This window comes from Chelonia mydas, chromosome 1 (assembly GCF_015237465.2).
Source record: "Chelonia mydas isolate rCheMyd1 chromosome 1, rCheMyd1.pri.v2, whole genome shotgun sequence".
NCBI lineage: Eukaryota > Metazoa > Chordata > Testudines > Cheloniidae > Chelonia > Chelonia mydas.
This window is the reverse complement of record NC_057849.1, coordinates 219,588,440-219,609,017: the sequence shown is the minus strand read 5'-3', so window position 1 is coordinate 219,609,017 and position 20,578 is coordinate 219,588,440. Positions and strand designations below refer to the sequence as shown.

The window sequence follows — 20,578 nt, the reverse complement described above, 5'->3', positions numbered from 1 at the left end:
ATCAGGCCCTAGCAACTTGAAGACAACTAACTTGTCTAAATAATTTTTAACTTGTTCTTATAGAATCATAGAATATCAGGGTTGGAAGGGACCTCAGGAGGTCATCTAGTCCAACCCGCTGCTCAAAGCAGGACCAATCCCCAATATTTGCCCCAGATCCCTCCCCCCATTCTTCCCTATTTTAACCTCAGATCACTGTTCCCTCTAAGCTGTGCACATGTGCACGCGCACACAGATCCTAAACCCCGCGGACACGGCGAAACACTGTGCACACAAAAATTTGCACAGAAGAAATTTTTTGTGTACACAGCCCGTCAAAAATTAGAGGGAACATTGCCTCAGATCCTCTCTCATTTTCACTGGGGTTCGCTCTGTTAGACATTCAATCACTACTAAACTTCTTGGTGAAAACTGATACAAAAAAAGTCAGTTAGCATGTCTGCCATTTCCACATTTTCTGTTATTGTTTTTCCCCCACTCATTGAGTAACAGGCCTACCCTGTCTTTGGTCTTCCTCTTGCTTCTAATGGGTTGGTAGACTGTTTTCTTGTTACCCTTTATGTCCCTAGCTAGTTTAATCTCATTTTTGTGCCTTGGCCCTTCTAATTTTGTCCCTCCATGCTTGTGTTGGTTTATATTTATCCTTTATAATGTGACCTAGTTTCCACTTTTTGTAGGACTCTTTTTTGAGTTTCAGATCATTGAAAATCTCCTGGTTAAGCCAGGGTGGTCTCTTGCCATACTACCTATCTTTCCTACGCAGTAGGATAGTTTGCTCTTGTGCCCTTAATGATGTCGCCTTGAAAAACTGCCAACTCTTTTGAACTGTTTTTCCCCTTAGACTTGCTTCCCATGGGATCTTACCTATCGACTCTCTGAGTTTGCTAAATCTGCCTTCTTGAAATCCATTATGTTTACTGTGCTGTTTTCCCTCCTACCATTCCTTAGACTCATGAACTCTACCATTTCATGATCACTTTCACCCAAGCTGCCTTCCACTTTCAAATTCTCAACCAGTTCCTCCCTATTTGTCAAAATCAAATCTAAAACAGCCTCTCCCCAATAGCTTTCTCAGCCTTCTGAAATAAAAAATTGTTTCCAATATATAGGAGCAGAAAGCTTATTTTACCTCTGTATTTTGCACGGGTGTGACCTCTGCTGGAATACTGTGTCCACTTCTGGTGTCTACAATTCAAGAAGGATGTTGATAAATTGGAGATGGTTCAGAGAAGAGCAACTGGTTAGAGTATTAGAAAACATGCCTTATGGTGGGACTCAAAGAGCTCAATATATTTAGCTTAACAAAGAAAAGGTTAACAGGTGACTTGTTTACAGTCTTTAAGGACCTACAGGAGAAACAAATATTTAATAATGGGTTCTTCAATCTAGCAGACAAAGGTATAATACAATCCAAAACCTGGAAGTTGAATCTAGACAAATTCAGATTGGAAATAAGGTTTAAAGTTTTAACAGTGAGAGTAATTAACCATTGGAACAATTTACAATTGGTGGATTATCCATTGCTGACAATTTTTAAATCAAGATTCGATGTCTTCCTAAAAGATATGATCGAGGAATTATTTTGGGGAAGTTCTATGGCCTGTGTAATACAGGAGGTCACAATGATCTCTTTTGGCCTTGGAATTTATGAATCTGTGAAGAGTCAAGTTGGTACAAGGCACCTCTGTGTCTTGCAAAATATGTATGAAGAAAGTGTATAAGGTCTGTAGGTGTGATAGAGCCTTCGAGGGCCAGGCAGCATAGTGACTAGATCACTGGCCAGTAGGGGGGCCGGGGCCCTCCCTCTCCACCAGGTCCCAGCCCAGGGCCCTAACAGTGGAGGTGGGTCTCCCTCCTGGCCGGGGGGTGTGGCGGTTCCCTCACTGGTACATCCTACTAAAGTCTCTTTAGTTTGGGGCTTAGCCCCTGGTAGTCCAGTTATCCCACAGTTGGGGCTTATCTGCAGACGCCCCTTGGCAGGGGAAGGCTTACTTGCCTCCAGTGGCTGCGCTGGCTGGCAGGTTGCAGATCCCTACCTTCAGGTAGGCAAACAGAGAGCTCCTGCCTCCTCACCAGTCAGTCCCCAACTGAGCCAGGCTCCCTTCTTTTCTCCCGCCTCCAGGCCTGGCATTGACTGCTGGTATAGCAGGGTGGGGCTAGCTGAACCCACAGGTTTTCTGTAACCTTGCTGTGCTAGGAGGCAGTTTCTCTGCTCCTGCACACTGTGGTAATATAGTGTCAGCCAATATAATAAACAATATTAATATTATATATAACATCTGGTATACTTCTGTATATCTATGAATTGTATTCATGTTAAACTCTTCCCAGGATGCTTTTTACTTATGTTCAGCTTTTTAATCAAGGGAAAATATGAAATGTTCTAATTTCTGTGCCAGGAACAGAGACATGCCAAAAAGACAAGATAAGAAAAATGATTTTGTTGATTCTTGACCAACACGCAGACTGTACCAAGATACAGGTGTCTCTAAGCTTTGCTGACTTCTGGAATACCATTTTCAAAACAGGATAAAAAACTGGCACAGACTGGTGTGTAAATCTTGGGTAATGCTGGAATACCCTGTTTTGTTGAAAACAACTTGAATATAAATATGAGAGAGGCTGACCACTGCAAGAGATTGTCTTCCAGAGCTGGTAATATACGAGCCTCTCTGCATTGTGCTGGTTTACAGATTCAGGTACTTTAAGACCAGAAGGGATCATCATGATCATCTAGTCTGACCTTCTGAATATTACAGGCCACAAACCCTCACCCACCCCCTGCTGCCACAGGACCATAACCTCTGGCTGAGTTAGTGAAGTCCTCAAATCTTCTGTTAAAGACTTCAAGTTACAGAGAATCCACTATTTACACTACTTCAATCCAGCAAGTGACCCATGCCCCTTGCTACAGAGGAAGGCAAAAAACCCTCTAGGATCTTTGCCAATCTGACCTGGGGAAATTCCTTCCTGATGCCAAATATGGCAATCAGTTACCCCCTGGGCCAGCATCTGAGGAAATCATACCTTTAATTAATAAAATGACTGTCTCTGCCGGAGAGCAGTGGATTAAAAGCAGATGCAGTAGAAGGAAAACACGGAAGGTCTTTCTTTATAGAGGCAAAAAAACCCAGCTCTGAGATCCCTGCTCGGCCATCCCTCCTACACTGAGGACAGGGTCGCATTCAGTACCTGCACATGCTGTCTCTCCGCTAGCTGACTTGCAGCTGCAACCTTTCTGCTAATGTCTGCGCAGTGACAGGGTTAAATCACAGAGCTCATACGCCTTTGTGGAGACGACCAGGAACTACGGCAAGGGGGGAAATTAATATAAAAGGAACTTCCTGTCCCCAACGCTCCGTCCTCCTCACGTGTAACGTAGCCCACTGCCGCAGTAGTGCATTAGAGCGGCATGATTGAATCCGTTTCCAAAGAAGCATCGGCCCCAGATTCCCCTGGTTCCACGTGCTGCCAGCCCAGCGAGGTGAGCCTGGGCTAAGGGGAGACAGCAAAGAGAGTCGCAGGAGGGCTGCAGAATGGAGCAGCAGGGAGGCAAGAAATCCCTGCCAGCACCCAGTCCCAGCCAGCACAGAAAGGGGACCCAGGGCTGAACCGCCGCTGGCAGAGGCAAGAGAAGACAAGCCAGGGGGAGCCAGCTCAGGGGCAGCTCGTAGTGCGGGCCTGCTGTGGGTCAGGGACTTTTCTAAACCGAATGGGGAGCCTGACGTTGGTAGTCCAGGTCCAGGGGGCGAGGGGGAAAGAGATTTCTGCCCTGGGTGCAATAGCTTGAGCCTTGAGCAGGGAAGTCCTGCCTGGATCTCTCGACTTGTCTATGGAATTGCAAGCACTTTACACAGGTGTCTTTTTTCAGCTGCTTCTCCTTCATGCTGAGGTCTCCTGCAAGGGGGATGCAGAGATTTGGGAGTGGAGGTAGGGAGGGCACCCGCCCCTTTGCCCCTCTTGCCTGACGGTGAGCTAGTATACCTCTCAGAAAGATCTCTTTTAGAGAAGGAATTGTGTGGGGTGGGAAATGGGTGTTTTTGCTTCAAAGCCTCTCATGAACTAGGGTTGAAGTCTTGGCCTTTTACAGGGTGGCCACTGTCTCCTGTTCTCAGCAGGACTGATGCCGGGCTCCCCTTAGTACAGATGGCCGCCACTTTACAGTGTATGCAGTGGGACTAAAGGCAAGGCTACCCTCCCTGAAGATGCCAGACACTGTGCTGTCAGGAGGCGGAGAAGTTCACTGAGAAGCTGGTGAACATCTAGGGGACACACAGAGAGACAGTGTGCCAATCAGCTTGAAGTGTTGTGGGGAATCATGGGGATGCTGGAGGACAGGAGAATGTGGGGGACAGAAGAAGCTTGGGGGGTAGGGAAGGATACTTTGAGGGAAGGGAATGTGGGGACAGGGTGGAAAAATATGAGACAGCAGAAGGGGAAAGAGAAGGAGGAAAGAGAAGAATGGTGGGGACAGGTAGAGGAAGGAGATAGAAAAGAGGGGCTGAGAGGTTGTGGATGGAGGAAGGAGAGGGATTGGGGTGGGAAGAATGGCAGCTGTCCCATCCCAGAGCTAAGGGGAAGATTAGTGGAGTTCCCCTCTAAGCAGCCAGGGAAGTGGCTTATACTCTTGTGTGTGCATTTACTGTAAGGTTGAATCTTCAAGCTGAACTGATCACACCACTGGTGGGGCAGTAGACATACACTGAAGGCTAAAGAATCAGGAGACTTCTTTTAAAAAAAAATCTGTCTCCTAACTTTTGGGGGCTAGGGGGACTCATTACAGCCATCTCGGTTGGAGCCAGGAGAGGGAGAGCTAGCAAGCAGTAACTGCTGGGAGCTTTAGGAATAGGAAGTGGGACCCATTACAGGACTTAAGGTAGTTCTCTCTCTTATGCTTTCCCCTTAAAGTACAGCAGGTCCCCTCCGATCCCTTTTTTCTCTTCCACCTTCAGACCAGTTTTCTGTTTGCCTCCCAACTCTCGCCCCATCCCATTTTCTCTGCTCCTTTAATTCCTTTCTCTGCTCTCTTTCTATACACACACTTGCCCTCTGAATTGCTTTTCATTAAAGAAAACAACCAATCAGAAAAGAGCAAATGTCTTTTGGGGGTAAGGACTGTCATTTATGGCATGTTTGTACCACTCCTAACACAATGGGCACAACCTAGTTGTGGCCTTTCGGTGTTACCGCAATGTAAATGTTTAATGGGAAGTTTTCATGAGAGAGCAGAGTGTGCAAGAGGCTTGTCCTGTAATAGCAGATGCTTGGACTAAAACTGATCTCCAAAGTGGAGGGTCCACAGCAGCAGCGTGGACAGACCGCTTAGAAATTTAAAGTTGTGAGTTACATGCCTCTATATGCTATGTGCATGATTCTCCTCTTGTATCCTCTTGTATCTGTTTTATGCAGATGCGACTCCATTGAGTGCGGTAGAGTTGCTCTTGATTTTCTCTGGTGTAAGTGAAATGAAGTTCTGGCTATTTAAATGAAGGCTATGGGCCTCCGGCTTTTTATCATTTCAGTGCTGTCTTGAGAGATCCAGAAGAGAGACTGATGGAGCTGAACCTCTTGCAGTCTGAAAGTAAGAAACAGAAATCCATCACTGGAGGCAGATTAGCTCTTTCTTCTCTGTGGTTCCCTGGAGTTGGGTGCGTGAGAGAGCCTGCTCTGATTCTCAAAAAGAAAAGGAGTATTTGTGGTACCTTAGAGACTAACAAATTTATTTGAGCATAAGCTTTCATGAGCTACAGCTCCAAGTCTCTAAGGTGCCACAAGTACTCCTTTTCTTTTTGCGAATACAGACTAACAAGGCTGCTACTCTGAAACCTGCTCTGATTCTGAATGTATCATTCCTTTTCTCAGTTTTGTTTCTTTCCTCCCTGAAGCCTGCAGGAAGCACCTCTTGCGAGTGAATTTCACTTGGACCAGTAAAGCCATCTAGATTTGTTTAAATAGTTCATCTCCAGAGTGTGATGTGCAAGCCTACAAATCATCAATCCACCACAAATGGTATGCACAGCAGGAAATGGTCAGTGGAGCTGATCGTAACTGTGGGATGATAAGGATGAATGTTTTTCACCAAGCATACAAGTGAGATTTAGAAGTGAGACAACTAGAGCATAGGCCCAAGCTGGAGTAACCTCACAAAGACAGACAGCAGACATGCAGCAGTGAGTAACTGCATCTGTGGGCCTTCAGTTACAGACACTGCCAAATTGAGTGGTGCAATCTGAAGTAAAGATGGAGGAGCAAGTCATATTCAGCCATCGACCAGCAGCGGAAATAGAGCAAGCAGAAAATGCACCCACTCTATCCCTGTCTGGGACAGTTGACTCCCGTAATGAGAAGGAAGCCACCCTGCAACAGTACAGCATCAGCATGGAGAAGCACCACAAACACTTTAGACAGTTCTGCTGTCAGGAAGTAGAAGGACTCCAAGAGGTTTACAGCCGACTGTGAACTTTCCCATCTGTGGCTGCAGACGGAGATCCATACGAAGGAGCAGATCATCGAGCTGCTGGTTCTTGAGCAATTCCTGACCATCTTGCCTGAGGGAATCCAGACATGGGTCCAGAGACTTCATCCAGAAACATGTGAGGAGGTTATTGCCCTGGTAGAGGATTTCCACCTAATTCATCAGGAGATTGGGAAATGTGGGCAAAAGGTAAGGATCACTGAATGTTAATTCAGAGGAGGGAAGAGGAGAGAGGTGAGATGATGGAGAGAGTGAGGGAGAGATTGTTAGTGAATGTGTAAAATAAAGTATTTTTGAACTCTAAACAATTCTGTTATCACCTGAGGTGAACCCACTAATTTTATTTTGTATTGGTTGAATACTCATGTCTAGAAAGAGTCCTGACTATGACAGAATATTGCCAGCTTATTTACTTTCTTGAGCCTTCAGTTCTTGAGTCCCTGGCAGAGTGCTATCAGATGATAGCCATGGGGAGGGGAAGCCTAATCTTCTGTCAGGGAATGTGATAGTGGGTTGAAGAGGAATATGCTAGTGGTACTTTGAAAATGGTCTTGATTCTGGATGTAGCTCTGAGATGGTCCAAGCTTGAGCCCATGAAGAGCTGACCTGAGAGCGGAGAAAGTATACTACTTCCAAAGCAAAGAGAAGGAAGAAAAGCTATCGAGGGAGAAGGTAAAGAGAGAAATAGTCTGTCCCCCACATTTAATTTTATTTCAAGTGACTCTTAATGTGGTGACTTCTTTGCATATGAATTTTTCTAAATCTCCATCTCTCTCCTTATTCTTCAACCTGACCCTCCCCCACTTCTGTCTCCTTCATTCTCTTTTCCCAACACATTTTTCCCTAACCTGTCCTGTCTCCCTTTTTATCCCCCATGCACACACTCCCTCCCCTCTTTTCCTTTCTTCTCTTCTTCCACTTCATCACAAAGAACCAAACCACAACCCTAATTAGATTGACCCTGTGCCTGTACAGCCTGTGACTGAGCAGCAGGATTGTCACTGACTATGCATATATTGAATGGGGTACAGCTGTTTCAGATTCCAGTGACACTGGAAGATGTGGCTGTGTATTTCACCAAGGAGGAGTGGGGTCGTCTGGACAAAAGGCAGAGGGAGCTCTACAGGGATGTCATGCAGGAGACTTTGAAGACTGTTCTCTCTGGGTAAAGATTAATTTCCCCTCATTACTTAAAAGCTGTGTGGTCTCCCAAGAACTGTGGCTCACGGTTCTTCTCTTGGATTTCTAAGGGCTCGGTCCTTGTGGTCCCTAGAAACTTTGTGTGAGAGAGACAGTCACTGCCATGCAACCATTTTTTTTTTCTCTGAATTGCCCTTTTAATCGGAGGAGGTGATCTGTAGTCGCACCTCAGCCCCATCCTTGTGGTTTAGCTGTGGAGTACAATCATAGAAGTGCCCCATCCACCCTCCCTGGGACTAATCCTCAGGAGCTCTGAGGCTAATGCCTCTGAAGCTGCTTGACTTTGAGAAATCGGTAAGGGTATTAACATTTGCACTGCTCATGACTTACCTAGTCCCCCATGTGTGGATATCCTTGAGTCTCCAACAGGGAAACAAAACAACTTCAGTCTTCAGATACACATTTTACTTCCTCAGTGGGTTTCTGTGGACATAATCTCATCTGTTGGGATTCTGTAATCCCTGCCTCCATGAAAGAACAGGTTGGGTTCACAGCTATGATACTTTATTTGTAATAAATGCTCAACAAATACATAACAAACCATGGTATTGCCTGGACTGTTTTCCCATGGGCAGGATTTGAGACTCCAAAACCTGATGTGAACTCTCAGATGGAACAAGAGGAAGAGCCTTGCATCCTAGATTGTCAGGATGCCAAAGAAAGGGTAATACCAAGAGAAGTTGGCACAGGTGAGAAATAAATTAAGCCATCTCAGAAACTATCAATGAGTGAATTAAAAAGCTGTGGTTTGAACAAAGCCATCGTGAGTTCTGTTTGCTGTCATGGCAGCTGCCACTTTCATCATGAATGAGATATCATTGTAGGATGGAAGAATGAAAGGGAACTGGCTGTGTTATGGGGCTGTGCTTTAGAGACAACCTACAACAGAGGAGGGTCTCCTGGGGGATAGAGCATGGGAGTGCACATCTCAGGTTAGGGAACAATACAGGATGGAAACCTGGTGGAGAAGCATGGTTTTTTGTTGTTTTCTGATCAGCAGGAGCTGGCGGCTGCTGCTGCCTGTGTTTTTTGTGCAGTACTGCTATGACAATTCGGCCTATTCTCGTGGCAGATGTTAATCATGGCTTCCAAGCAAACCTTATTGATTTCTGGCAGTGGACATCCCCTTTCCCATGTTTTGAATTGAAAGCTGCCTTGCCTTAAGGTGACTGCCACTTTCCTACAGCATTTGGATATGGAAGTGAGACTAGCCTTAGTAACGATGGCCGTTGTCTCTCATGGGTTACAAGTGGGACTGAAGCGAGGCTGCCCTCAGTGATGATGGCTCCCCCTTTCCATCCTCCTGGCATTCTACAGTTTGAAAACTCTACAGGACCAAGGAGGGTGACTTGAGGGTGAGGTGCAGGAAAACATGGAGAATGAAGATTTGAGGGGTGGGAGACTGAGGTGAAAGGAAGGAAATATATGGAGGGAGAATGTGACGAGCACAGTGGACTGGATGGGGTAGGGAAAGATGTGGGAAAGGAGACTGGATAGTGAAATAAAGAGGGATAGAATGGCAGCTTCCCCAGGGGTTAGGTCAGGATAAGTGGAGTTCCCCTCCACAGCCAGAGGTGTAATTTATTGTTGTTTGTTTGGCAAAAGAAAAACAATGCAGTATTAATCTGGCTTAAAAATCATGATTTTTTTTTAAAAAAAAAATCTCCTGACTCCTTGGAGATCTGACTCATAATTTTACAAGGTGTGGGGTTGGGAATATTATAGTAATAAGGGATAGAGCTGGTTTTAGCAGAATTTGGATTTTCCAAAGCAGGCCCCCCTTGCTGCACTGTCCCTACAGCGAGGAAGCATTCTCTCCCAGCCTTTTGCTTCAGCATTTGGTGTGCATAACCAGAGGGAGTATATGTGGCTTCTTGAATTAGCTACTTCATAAACCATGTGGCCTCAGAGGGTGCTGGAGCCATACTCCTAGGATTCAGAGTAGCAGCCGTCTTAGTCTGTATTTTCCACTGAATGCATCCAATGAAGTGAGCTGTAGCTCACAAAAAGCTTATGCTCAAATAAATTTGTTAGTCTCTAAGGTGCCACAAGTACTTCTTTTCTTTATACTTCTAGGACACTCCTTTAGCCCTGTGATGGCATTTCATCTCCCAAGTATTGTGAAAAATCACACCAGATAAGCAACTTGAAGTTTGTCTCTATTCCCTTCCCACTGGAAACACAGGCACACACAAACCCTCACCCTCTCCAGCCTGGCATGGGCCAGGAATAGTGACTTTGACAAACTGCTCTCCTTGCCCTTGAGGTGCAATATCATGATCAGAATACATGTTGACTTTCCAGCAAACTCTGCTGCTTAAGCTTTTCACGTTCAGAGACAGATCTGGGTCAAAATTCTTGCTCTGTGGCCCCCACGTCACTAGAGGGTTGAGAGATGGTCTCCAAGGAACTGTTTAACTTATATGGGTAAATATACAATGCTGCTGCATTTCAGAACATTTTTATGTTCCTTTCAGTATTTTCTCTTGGTTTTAATTTAAAACCACTTTTTTTTGTGCTTAATTCTTCTTAGTGTCTTTCCACTTTTCTATATCAAACTCCCCACATATTCACTCCCTGTCTTAATCTGTTCTTCTCTCCACACACACCCTCTCTCTTCCCTCCATCATATGGTCTTTCCTCTTATTGTTTCCTTTTGCTTCTGCCCCTTTTAAACCTTCCCCTGCCCATGCTTTTCCCATTCACTTTTTTCCTATGCTTACCCACTGTTCACTCACTCCATCTGTGGTTCACATCTCATCTTCTGAGCATGGCAGATCGAGTCAAATCTACTGGAGTTCCTAGGTGCCAGGGGCAAGCCCTGCTTTGAGGAGTGAGGTGGGGCTGCACTAGACTAATGTCTGGATTCCCCTTTCAATCCAGCAGGTGATGGGATCCAGAGCAGAACTGAGAAGGAGCATCCCGTAGAGGATCCTGAAGATCTGGTGCTTGGCATTCTGTTACTGAGGCACTCAGCAGAGCGCTTTTCCCAGAGTGGTCTGCAGGAGGCAGCATAGGTTAGTGTCAAAAAAGAAAGCCAATGGAGGATGAGCGAGAGACCCTGAAATCCCCTTTCACTTTCCTTTGGGAGGACTCTCACTCTCCTTGTGCAGCAGAGACCTGAGAAAAGCAAGAGACCATGTACTTCTTATGCATGTACGGAAAACCTCAAGGAGCAGAGGGACCTGAAAAGCTCTGAGAACAGCAACCACATGTGAAGGAAATCCTGTAAGTACAGAGCTTGTGGGAAAAGCTTCAGGCTGAAGCAGGAGCTCACAGCCCATGGGAGAGTCCACAGAAAGGAGACCCTCTATTAATGTCCTGCCTGCTATAAAAGCTTCAGTTGCCCATCACACCTTATAAGACACCAGAGAACCCACACTGGCGAGAGACCTTACCACTGTCCTGGGTGTGGAAAAAGTTTCGGTCAACCCACGCACCTGACTAGATACCAGAAAATGTTCATGGGAGAGAGGCCCTTCCTCTGTCCTGAGTGTGGGAAGAGCTTCAGCTGGCTCTGCAATCTCCATATCCACCAGCAAAGCCACACAGGGGAGAGACCCTACCTCTGTCTGGAATGCGGAAAGAGCTTCCCTCACAAATCACATCTCACCACATACCACAGGACTCACAATGGGGAGAGACTCTACCCCTGTCCCCAGTGTGGGAAAAGCTTCAGCACCTAGTCCAATCTGACAAAGCACCATAGAAACTGCCACACAGGGGAAATACCCCATCTGTACCCTGCCTGGATGGAGGCATCAGTCATAAAAAACCTCTTGTAAAAACAAGGATCCTGGATGTGAAGAATCCACTAAAGGTCAAGACCCTGGGACTGAAGTACCAGGCCCAGTGCCCACACAAGGAGAACTCCCCTGAGGCCCAGGAAACAAAGTCCTGGGCCCATGTTCAGACATTGGACATGGAGAACTCAACTGAGGCCCAGGTTCAGACCTTTGGCACAGATGTTAAGAACTTAGCTCAAGCCCAGACCCCAGACACAAAGAATTCAGCTGAGGTCCAGGCCTGTGTTCAGACACCGGACATGGAGAGCTTGGCTGAAGTCCAGACCCTGGGAATGGAGTACCAGGACACCAAGAACTCCCCTGAGGCCCAGGTTGTGGAAACAGAGGCCCAGACCCATGCTGAGATCCCAAACATGGAGAACTCTGCTGAGGCCCAAGCCTTGGGAATAGACTACCAGCCCCAGTTCCTAACCCAATCCATGGCCATGAAGAACCTTGATGGGGGCCAGGTCCTGGCCAAGGAGGACTGAGCTGAGACCCTGGTGGACCCAACTGATACTGTGATGGTAGAGCGCTGCACTATTGATTTTATCCTACTTGTGTATGTATGAGGCAGTAATACTTAGACCTCAGTGGTTTAGGAGCCAAATTAGTGATCAACGTTACCTAGAAGAGCCACAGTAGTGTGAATTCATTGTTTCATTTACTGTATATAATATTCTCACAGCAAAATGACTGACCACGTATTCTACAATTGGCTAATAACATAGTAAAAGCGTCCTGATTGGGTAAGAATTAAATCACACATTATTTTAATATCATGTAGTGCAAAAAGCTGCAAGAGACATTAAAGAGCCACTTGCAGCTCCTGAGACTCAGTCTCTGTATCACTGATATAAGGTATAGCTTGTGAACAGGATGAGCAGAAAGCACAAATGCAGTGACTGAAACCAGTCTACTGCTCCTTGCTACTCCCCTGATGGAGAGAAACTCCTGAAGAATGTGGAGGGGCTTCACTTTATTCTTCTGAAGAATCTTAGTGACTAGTGTCTCATAGCTGGCTGTTTCCTTGCCAGGCATTAAATAAAGTATGAGTTTAACCCTCCCATAGACCCATTCTGGTCTATCATCTTTGCACTTATTCTAGATCCTGGCTTGGCTCTCAGGAGTCTCCACTTTGTTTTTATTAGAGTTGGTGCTAGTAGCATCTGCTATAGAGAAGACCCTGTGGATGTTGACACAAGCTGGAAATAATTTTTATAGCAAGGTCCCTGGGTTCTGGGACATCTGGAAATTCTGTAGTCATTTCATTTGGAATTATAAAATTGGAGGAGGTGTTTATTGAAGTAGGTACAGAATTCAGTCAGTGCTGTACATTCATTTTTAAAATAAAATTTTGATTGTCCCTACCCTTTCAGCTTTGGATTCACTGCAGCGTTTTTATAACTCATGTAACCTGTTAGAGCAGGGGGAAGCTGGAGATTTTTGGCAACTCAATAAGAGACTTTTGGCAATGGGTGGGGAGGGGGTAGTTCAGAATTGTGGGATAAGTACAGGAGCTGGGTATTCCTGCTAAAATCAAAAGCAGGGATAAAAATACAGTCGCCACCTCTGAGCTATCATTTCAAGCTGCCTGCAGACTTGAGAAGGCAATGCTATGTCAGTCTGCACTCAATTTTAGTTTTTTCCACAACTCTGAGGGCTAGAAGCAGAGGGCCTGATCATCAGGTCCAATACAGCCTCTTTACTTGGCTGGTAGGTAGGGGCCAAAAAGCTGGTGCATTTGGCCACTGGGAATATGCCCTTGCACAGGAGGCTTCATATAACTTCCATTGTCTCCCTGCTTCCCTTGTCTAACCATATCTCTGCTAGAACAGAACATCAGAACCATATTTTCTTTTTAAACAATGAAAGAAAAGATATTTGAGCCCAACTCTCCCTCAACGGGAGAGCAAGTAGTGAATTCAGCAGCCATGAAATGATGCCCTTGCTACTGAAAACAGACTCCTTTTCATGCAGCATGATCCTTAAGTGGCATACCCAAACCCCAGTAAAGCAATTGATTCACAAGCACACTTTATCTCCCTTGTTGGCCACAAAAGAGACAGAAAAAGCACTGCACAGACAGATTTAGAGTTACCTACTTTAAGAAAATGCAACATTTTAATTCCCTACTTTTGAAGAAATTTAAAAAACACTGAAGTGAGAACCATTATTAAAAAACAATTTTCTTTTAAAAGCAAAAGACAAACAAGTGTCAGAATCACTATGCAAACTGCAACCAGAGGCACAGTATAGAGCCATAAAATTCAGCTTTACACACTTACAATGGAATATGCTCAACTCATGAAAGATGGACTGTTGACAACATTCCATTGACATAAGCTTTTACTAAGGCCTTGTTTACACACAAGATTTAGTAAAGCTGATGCAAACCCATATTCTGCACTCTCATGTAGAAGTGGCTTAAATTTATTTAACTGAGGTCAGTAAAGAATGGACTTACTCTAAAGAAATAGGTTTGGGTGGACTCTCTTAAATCAATGTGCAGTCACAACCAACTTGTGCTTATAATTCAAAGATAACACATTTATGTTGCTAAGCACAATTGTAGGTATCTATGGACTAGATTCGGATGCCGTTACTCACACTGAGTAGCACCCGTGCAACCACGGCTGGGGCGAGGTGCTCTTCAACATGAGTAAGGGAGTCAAATCTAGCCCTATAAAATAAACAGTGATAGGTGAAGAAGTGCCATTTTAACACACCTTTAAAACAATATAAAAAAATAAATAAAAAGAGGAAGGGCTAGATCCCACTTTGCATGTTCACAGGCCCATAAGGGTAAAGGGATTCTTTATCCCCATAGCCATTCAGATGGGGGTCTGACACAAAGGGAATCCTTATACTCAGGAATGCTTCAGTCTAGTGTCAGTGCTGGTACTAACCTTTGCAACAGGGTGGTGAGGGGTATGACCAGACTGTTTTCTGTACCCTCTTAGGGCCTGAGGCAACTCCTGCTGACTTCGAAGGGCACTGGAAAACTGCCTTAAAGGTGGGACTGAGCCTGCTCTCCCTGCAAATCTGTGCCTCTTTGCCTTGTGAGACTGACTCAGGGGCTGTGATTAAATGCCACCATCTAGACCCTAATTAACTAGATCAAAGAAATTTAAATACCTACTTAAACACTAACAAGCACCATATTTTCCATACAGGAAAATGTGGGATATTTAAAGAATAGATTAACTGTAACCATGGTAACATTTTAAAAACACAAACCAAAGCGCTATATTAAAACTAATGCAGGTTTATAAGCCTTTTCTCATGGAGAAGTCTTGGGGAGTAAGAAACAGCACCAAAATGTATAGCTTTATCAGAGAGGCCAGCCCGTAGAGATGCTTAGTTAAGTGGTAATCTGTTCAGGTCACTTTATTTAAACCCACCTAAATTAAGGAAGCCTTAGTTACGTGTGTCAAGGAGAGCTCCATTCTGAGCCCCTTGCTTAGAGACATTTAAGAACCCTCAGTTAAATTCACCTCATTTAAGAGCACAAGTATCAAGGATGCTTTAGGAGTAGCAAGCTGAAATTAAGAGTGCATCAACAAGGTGCATTTTAAAGACATCTCAGACAAGGGCCACTTAAATACACCTCATACAGTTGGGGACACATCAGCTAAGAGCACCTCAGATAAGGGTGCTCTATTTAGCTGCATCTCCATGAAGAACATCTTTGTTAATAGAGGCTGCCTGGGTCAAATCCATCCTTGGTATTAAAACCACTTACTACAGTAAGCAAATGTGTGATTATTTTATCTCTTATGTTCACTGACTGCATCTCAGTAAAGGATGCCTCAGAGATTAAGAGCAGGGTCAGGGCTATAGTACTTTAAAGGTCTTTCAACTGTAACTATACAATATAAAAGCCATGTTTGCCTCAGACAGGGTAAATCAGAATGACAGGTGCACATATAAACATTTTGTTTGCTATGTTTACAGTAAGGAGGATGGATCAGGCAGTTGTTGGAGCAGCAGGAAGCTGAGAGATTGGAGGTTGTGTGGTAGCGAGAATTTCAGAAGTAGATGACTGGGATGAAATCTGAGAGGAAAAAGGCCGGGCATTTTCTGGGAGAAGGTTACTGGGGTTAAGAAGAAGGGGGAAAGGCAAAGAGGCCATAGCAGCTGCCTGCTGTCCCAACAGAAGTCCCAAGCTGTACACATTTGAATTAATGAGATCATTGCCCGGGAGGAGGACATTCAGCTGTTTCTGAATCTCTTGCAGGACCTGTAGCTGACTTTGCTGATTCAGAAGCAGCATATCCATGTTGTCCCTCATTCTCCTCACTGTGTGAAGATAAGAGTATTAATTTCTACAATTTAAAGTGTTATGCATGGTATTTAAGAAACCCTTTTTATACTTACATTCTTCAAGTAAGAGTCTTGACTGGTCCATAGCTACTTGCTCTACGCCACCACTTTGTTGGTCCTCATGACATACTATAGAATTGGAATGAAAATAGTATGTTAAACATTTTAAGTGTAAAAAGAATTTACATTTAGCATGAATTATGTGATAAGCATCATAAGGCAGAACTGTAAATACAGGATCACCTATATCCACAAGGATGAGCTCTTGGCACTAGTTCTCCAGTGCCTGGCTCCAGACTGGAAGGAAGCATATTTCACTCATTTTACAAAAGTGAAGGTGACTACCAACAGTGCAAGCCAGCTGAATGTCAGGCCCTTTTTAAAAACACACACACGTCCCCAGTATCATTTGGTAACCTATGTTAAGCTTATCAGAGCTAACTATCTATAATGAATTCCTACTTAGAGTTAAAAGCTTTTCAGATTTGACTGTAACCAACTAATCTTTAGCCCTGTGTACTCACTTTCTTGCAGCTATAGCGGTCCAGTAAAGTGGTTCCTTCCCCCTGCCCCCTTTGGGGGCAGGAAGGCCCACTGGTGGGAGGGCCCAACCAAGTGGCAAAAGCTAGATTTCCCAAAGTCTAGTAAACACATTTTTGGTTATTGCGATTCTTGAGCCACTTGTCTGATTCACTTCAAATCAGACAGACAAAAATCTAACTCAGTACCAGACTGAATCTATGAATTCTGAGAGCAATATGCCTTCTTGTGTGTCCTGGAACATGGGCCCCCTTGTTGCAACTGCGGGTCTTTTATACAACTACAGAGTAAGTATTACTATTCCATAAAAAAGAAATTGATTCCATTTATAAGTAGGATCAGTATTAAACTGATGTGATGTTCCTTTGTTATCTAATGAGGGGGAAACTATTTCTTCTTAATGACAAGATGCAAAGGGGAAGTGAGGTTGTGCCTTTTTGGAGAGGAGGACTTATTTTGTATAAAAAGCTTTAATTTTTTTATCATTAAAAATTTCATATTCCTGAAATTTGTAATCTTCACTGTTTATGTTGGGAGGGCTGGCTAGGTAATTCCATTATCTATGGATTAGGAGTTTCACATGCTTAGTTTAAGGGAAGTTAAATTCTTAGACAGAGCTTTGATATTATGGATGCATTTACTTAAGTGAGTCTCTGTTGGACATGTCAGATATACACAAAACCCAGAGAGTGTGGTAGGCCAGGCCAAGTGTTTAGAATCCAATGGAGGCCACAGGACTGTGTACGAGACTTCCTGTCCATTGGGAATAAAGCCAATACAGATTAACCTAAGCAATTAAGTTACCTGTTGCACATTCACTGGATGTCTCTCTAACATGGACTTTCTGATGTTTAAGGAAGTTTGAGCTCAGACGGAAGCTCTTCCTGCATTCAGTACATTTGTAAGGTTTCTCTTCCGTGTGGATTTTCTGATGCTGGACAAGGGTTGAGCTGCAAGTGAAGCCTTTGCTACATACAGCACAAGCATACGATTTCTTTTTCATGTGGGTTTTACGGTGTGCAATTAGATTCGAGCTCCGACCAAAGCTTTTCTCACATTCTTTACATTTATAGGGTCTCTCTCCTGTATGGATTCTCTCATGTACCACAAGGTTTGCCTTCCTGCTGAAGCTTTTCCCACACTTGGTACATTCAAAGGGCTTTTCTCCTGTGTGAATTTTCAGATGGTTTAAGAAGGTTGAGCTCCCCTTGAAGCTTTTCCCACATTCTGTACATATGTAGGGACTCTCTTCCCTGGGGAGTTTCTGTTGATTAAGGGTGACTTTTAGTTTCTTAGACCCTCTTGCTTGATGAGTGGATTTAGTGCATCTCTTCCTCTGCTGCCTTTCTGGCCTGGCTTTCCCCCAGCCAGGACTCTGGGCTTCAGATGGTTGCAATAATTCATCTTGCTCAAGATCTTCCTGATTAGGTTTCTCCTCCTCATTTTCACTCATAGTGCTATCGCTTGCTGGAATAAAAATGGGAGTTCCGACATGATTCATTCCCTGCCCTCGGGAGAAATAAAGCCTTGGACTGGTACTTGCAAAGCATCTCTCTCTAATTAGTGACTGTTCCTGAGGCCTTAAATCCAAAAATCAAATCCCACCAAACCCTTTCCCAAAGGGAAGGGGGAAGTGAGAAGAGGGGGACAAGAGGACAGAAGGAAAGAGGTGATGGAGAAGTGGGAGAAAGAGTGAGGGAAGAAAGATGAACAGATGAGACTCTCTCCCCTCTCTTGAGAATTTCCACCTCTCAGAGCAGGGCAGATTAAGCCAAGCTCTTTGCCCACATAAATCCTGTTGCAAAGCAGGAAGAGAAAGGAATGGGTTCAAACAAATGACCCCTCCCAACTATCTCATTTTAACCACTTCTTCTCTCAGCCCACATGCCCTCCACCCCTGCCCATTTAATAGAGAATGAGAGCACCTCCCTGCAGTTTGCCTGCTTTAAAAATGAGGTTTCCTCTCCCTCACACTAGGGACCTGAGCTTCCTTCTGATTTACAATCATGTATGTTTAAGAGAAAGCTTTCCTGAGTGAGGCTAACAGGCAAATGGATTCAGTTACTGCCATTCAATGCATTAGTGAAGAGCTAGCTCATTCCCTATGTTGGAGTTACACATGTAGGGGGCTAAAAACACCACAACGTCCCTTGGCACGTCTCTCCAGTGGGAGGAAGGAGCAATTTGACTCATTATTATAGGAATAGGAAGACTTCCCCCAAAACCCCAACAGCTACAGGGATCTGCAGAGACTGTGTCTCTGCAGTGACCAATCGCCCTCACAACCCTGACAGTGCAGCAGGACCCAGGTAGCCTTCACAGCCCCTCCTCCCCCAAAATGCCTTTAAGTGGTAAGAGATACTTCAGATGAAAGTCCCAGTTCACCTGCTCAGATCCCCTAACTTTTGCTGTCCTCCCACTTGTGGCGGTGGAGAGGAAGATAAAGCTGAAAAAGAGAGAAATTCTGGCTTCTGTTTTCGCTCATTTCAGGTGGATTTTGTTTTCCTGTTTTTGAAAAGTGGAAGAACCCCAGGGCAAAAAGCAGCACTCTGCATCACAGAGAGCTCAGGGTTAGGGTGCCTAACACAGGCTGTGGCATGGCAGACTGCAAACAGATGAGAGAAGACAGACTTTAGAGCTCACAACACCTGTGCTGATATCCCAGCTTTTTAAGTTCACTTATGGTGGGTCACTTAACTGCTATAAGTTACTCCTCACCTGTACAGGAGTCTCCTTGGATCATACTTTTTCTGGAGTCCTGGAGTCCAGAGGCCATAGGCTCTTCCCCCAGCTCCATCTAGAAGAAGAGAAGGGATCTGGAGTTTGAAACCTTATTTAGTGGGAAAGAAAACAGATGCAATGCAACCCAGCAGTGGTAACAGGTTATGTTAAGATAATGGGGGAGAATTTGTCAATCCCACACTGCTGAGCAGTTAGCCAGGGAGCCCAGAGTTTTGTGGAAAGAGCCTCAGTTTAGTGATCTTACAGCTAAGAGCAGGAGAAGAGAGTTTATCCTAAGGCAGGGGTTCTCAAACTTCATTGCACTGCAACCCCCTTCTGGCAACAAAACTTACTACACAACCCCCAGGAGAAGGGACTGAAACCTGATCCCACCTGAGCTGAGCCCCACCCAGGGGGGCAAAAGCCCAAGCCCCACCACCCAGGGCAGGGTAGACTAAAGCTGAAGCCCAAAGGCTTCAGTCCCAGGCAGGGGGCCTGTAACCTGACCCTGATTCCCAGGGTTGAAGCCACTTTGGGGTCCTAACCCATAGTTTGAGAACCGCTGTCTTAGAGAAAAGATCAGGGTTAGCTAACACTCCATAGCTCAATCTCAACCACTTCCCTAGTGCCAACAAGCTCTTAGTGTTGGCAACAGGGAATCCCACCCCCAATACTGTATTAACCTACCCTCTGGCCTTAGTGCCCCCTCCCACTCCCTCAAATTCTCCACATTGCACTGCTAGCACCTCTCCCTTCCTTCAGTTTCCTCCAGAACACTACCCCTCCCTACACACCCCCGTGCCTGAGTTTCCCCATCCAACCACAGTACCCTACATTCAGGCCAGGCTCACTTGATAAGGCCCAGAGAGGCTGGTGCTTAAGCTGTAGCTCATGCTCCAACTTTCCCCTCCCTCTTCTTCCCCTGGGCTCTTCTCTATACCCCCTGTGAGGCTTTTATTGAAGAAGGTGCTGAGGGTAGTGATTGGCTGACAGGGTCAGGGTGGGACTGGCTCCTCCCACTGCCGCAGGCCAAAAGGGTGACTGCAGCAAAGGCTGAGGGCCCTGGGGAGATGGTGGAAGTGTTTGCTAGGGCAGAGTGCGTGTGGGGGACCCCCTTCTTACAGGCATATATGTAAAGAGTTGGTAGTCTTCATGTGGGAGCAGCAGACAGTAGTGCTACTGTACTGCACTGTTGTTGTTGTTGTTGCTGCTGCCGCCGCCCCCTCTGGAGAATGAGAAGAGCAGGGAAGCTTTACCAAGATGTCTGCAGGGAAGAGAGGATGATCCACTTTAAGACACTTGCAGAGACTTCAGTTTCAATGCTAACCTTTTCATTCTGTTATCTCATCCTCCTGCTTTCCCCAATGCCATTTGTCTGTTTTGTCCACCTTATGTGGCCTGTCTGACCCTCATTCTGTAAGCTTTCTGGGGCACGGGCTCTTTTGTTTGGTATCTCTCTGTGCAGCATATAGCCTAGTAGAGCCCTGATCCTTGTTTGGGGTTTATAGGCATTACCCTAATTCAGCAGTTC

General features: G+C 45.2%; 1 protein-coding gene, 1 long non-coding RNA gene and 1 other non-coding gene across 13 annotated transcripts in view; 1 reads left to right on the top strand and 2 right to left on the bottom strand.

Annotated features, from left to right (window-relative positions):
- LOC114018782 overlaps positions 1-3,327 on the bottom strand; it is an 84,019-nt gene extending 80,692 nt beyond the window's left edge. For 7 of the 9 annotated variants that reach the window (XR_006286256.1, XR_006286262.1, XR_005227585.2 and 4 more), the window contains exons 1-2: positions 3,193-3,327; positions 1,130-1,185 (exon numbers count right to left, since the gene is read on the bottom strand). This is a non-coding gene — a long non-coding RNA (uncharacterized LOC114018782). The other 2 variants (XR_006286270.1, XR_006286300.1) reach the window with 2 other exon arrangements.
- LOC114018785 lies at positions 3,297-12,613 on the top strand. Of its 3 annotated transcripts, XR_006286329.1 has the most exons (5): positions 3,297-3,484; positions 5,523-5,581; positions 5,886-6,664; positions 8,251-8,364; positions 10,559-12,613. It is a non-coding gene; the product is annotated as an uncharacterized LOC114018785 (transcript). The 3 variants fall into 3 exon arrangements; XR_006286316.1 differs by lacking the exons at positions 8,251-8,364; positions 10,559-12,613 and adding an exon at positions 7,043-8,244; XR_006286313.1 differs by lacking the exon at positions 5,523-5,581 and having other exon boundaries at positions 3,365-3,484; positions 5,886-8,364.
- Positions 12,614-12,731: 118 nt separating this feature from the next.
- On the bottom strand, positions 12,732-19,985 carry LOC122463143 (zinc finger protein 32-like). Its single transcript, XM_043530652.1, has 5 exons — positions 19,899-19,985; positions 19,045-19,123; positions 17,131-17,793; positions 15,841-15,915; positions 12,732-15,762 (listed from the first exon to the last, which is right to left on the bottom strand). Exons 1-5 carry the CDS (start codon positions 19,938-19,940, stop codon positions 15,431-15,433), a joined length of 1,191 nt encoding a protein of 396 aa, XP_043386587.1. The 5' UTR covers positions 19,941-19,985; the 3' UTR covers positions 12,732-15,430.
- Between the last annotated feature and the right edge of the window lie 593 nt (positions 19,986-20,578).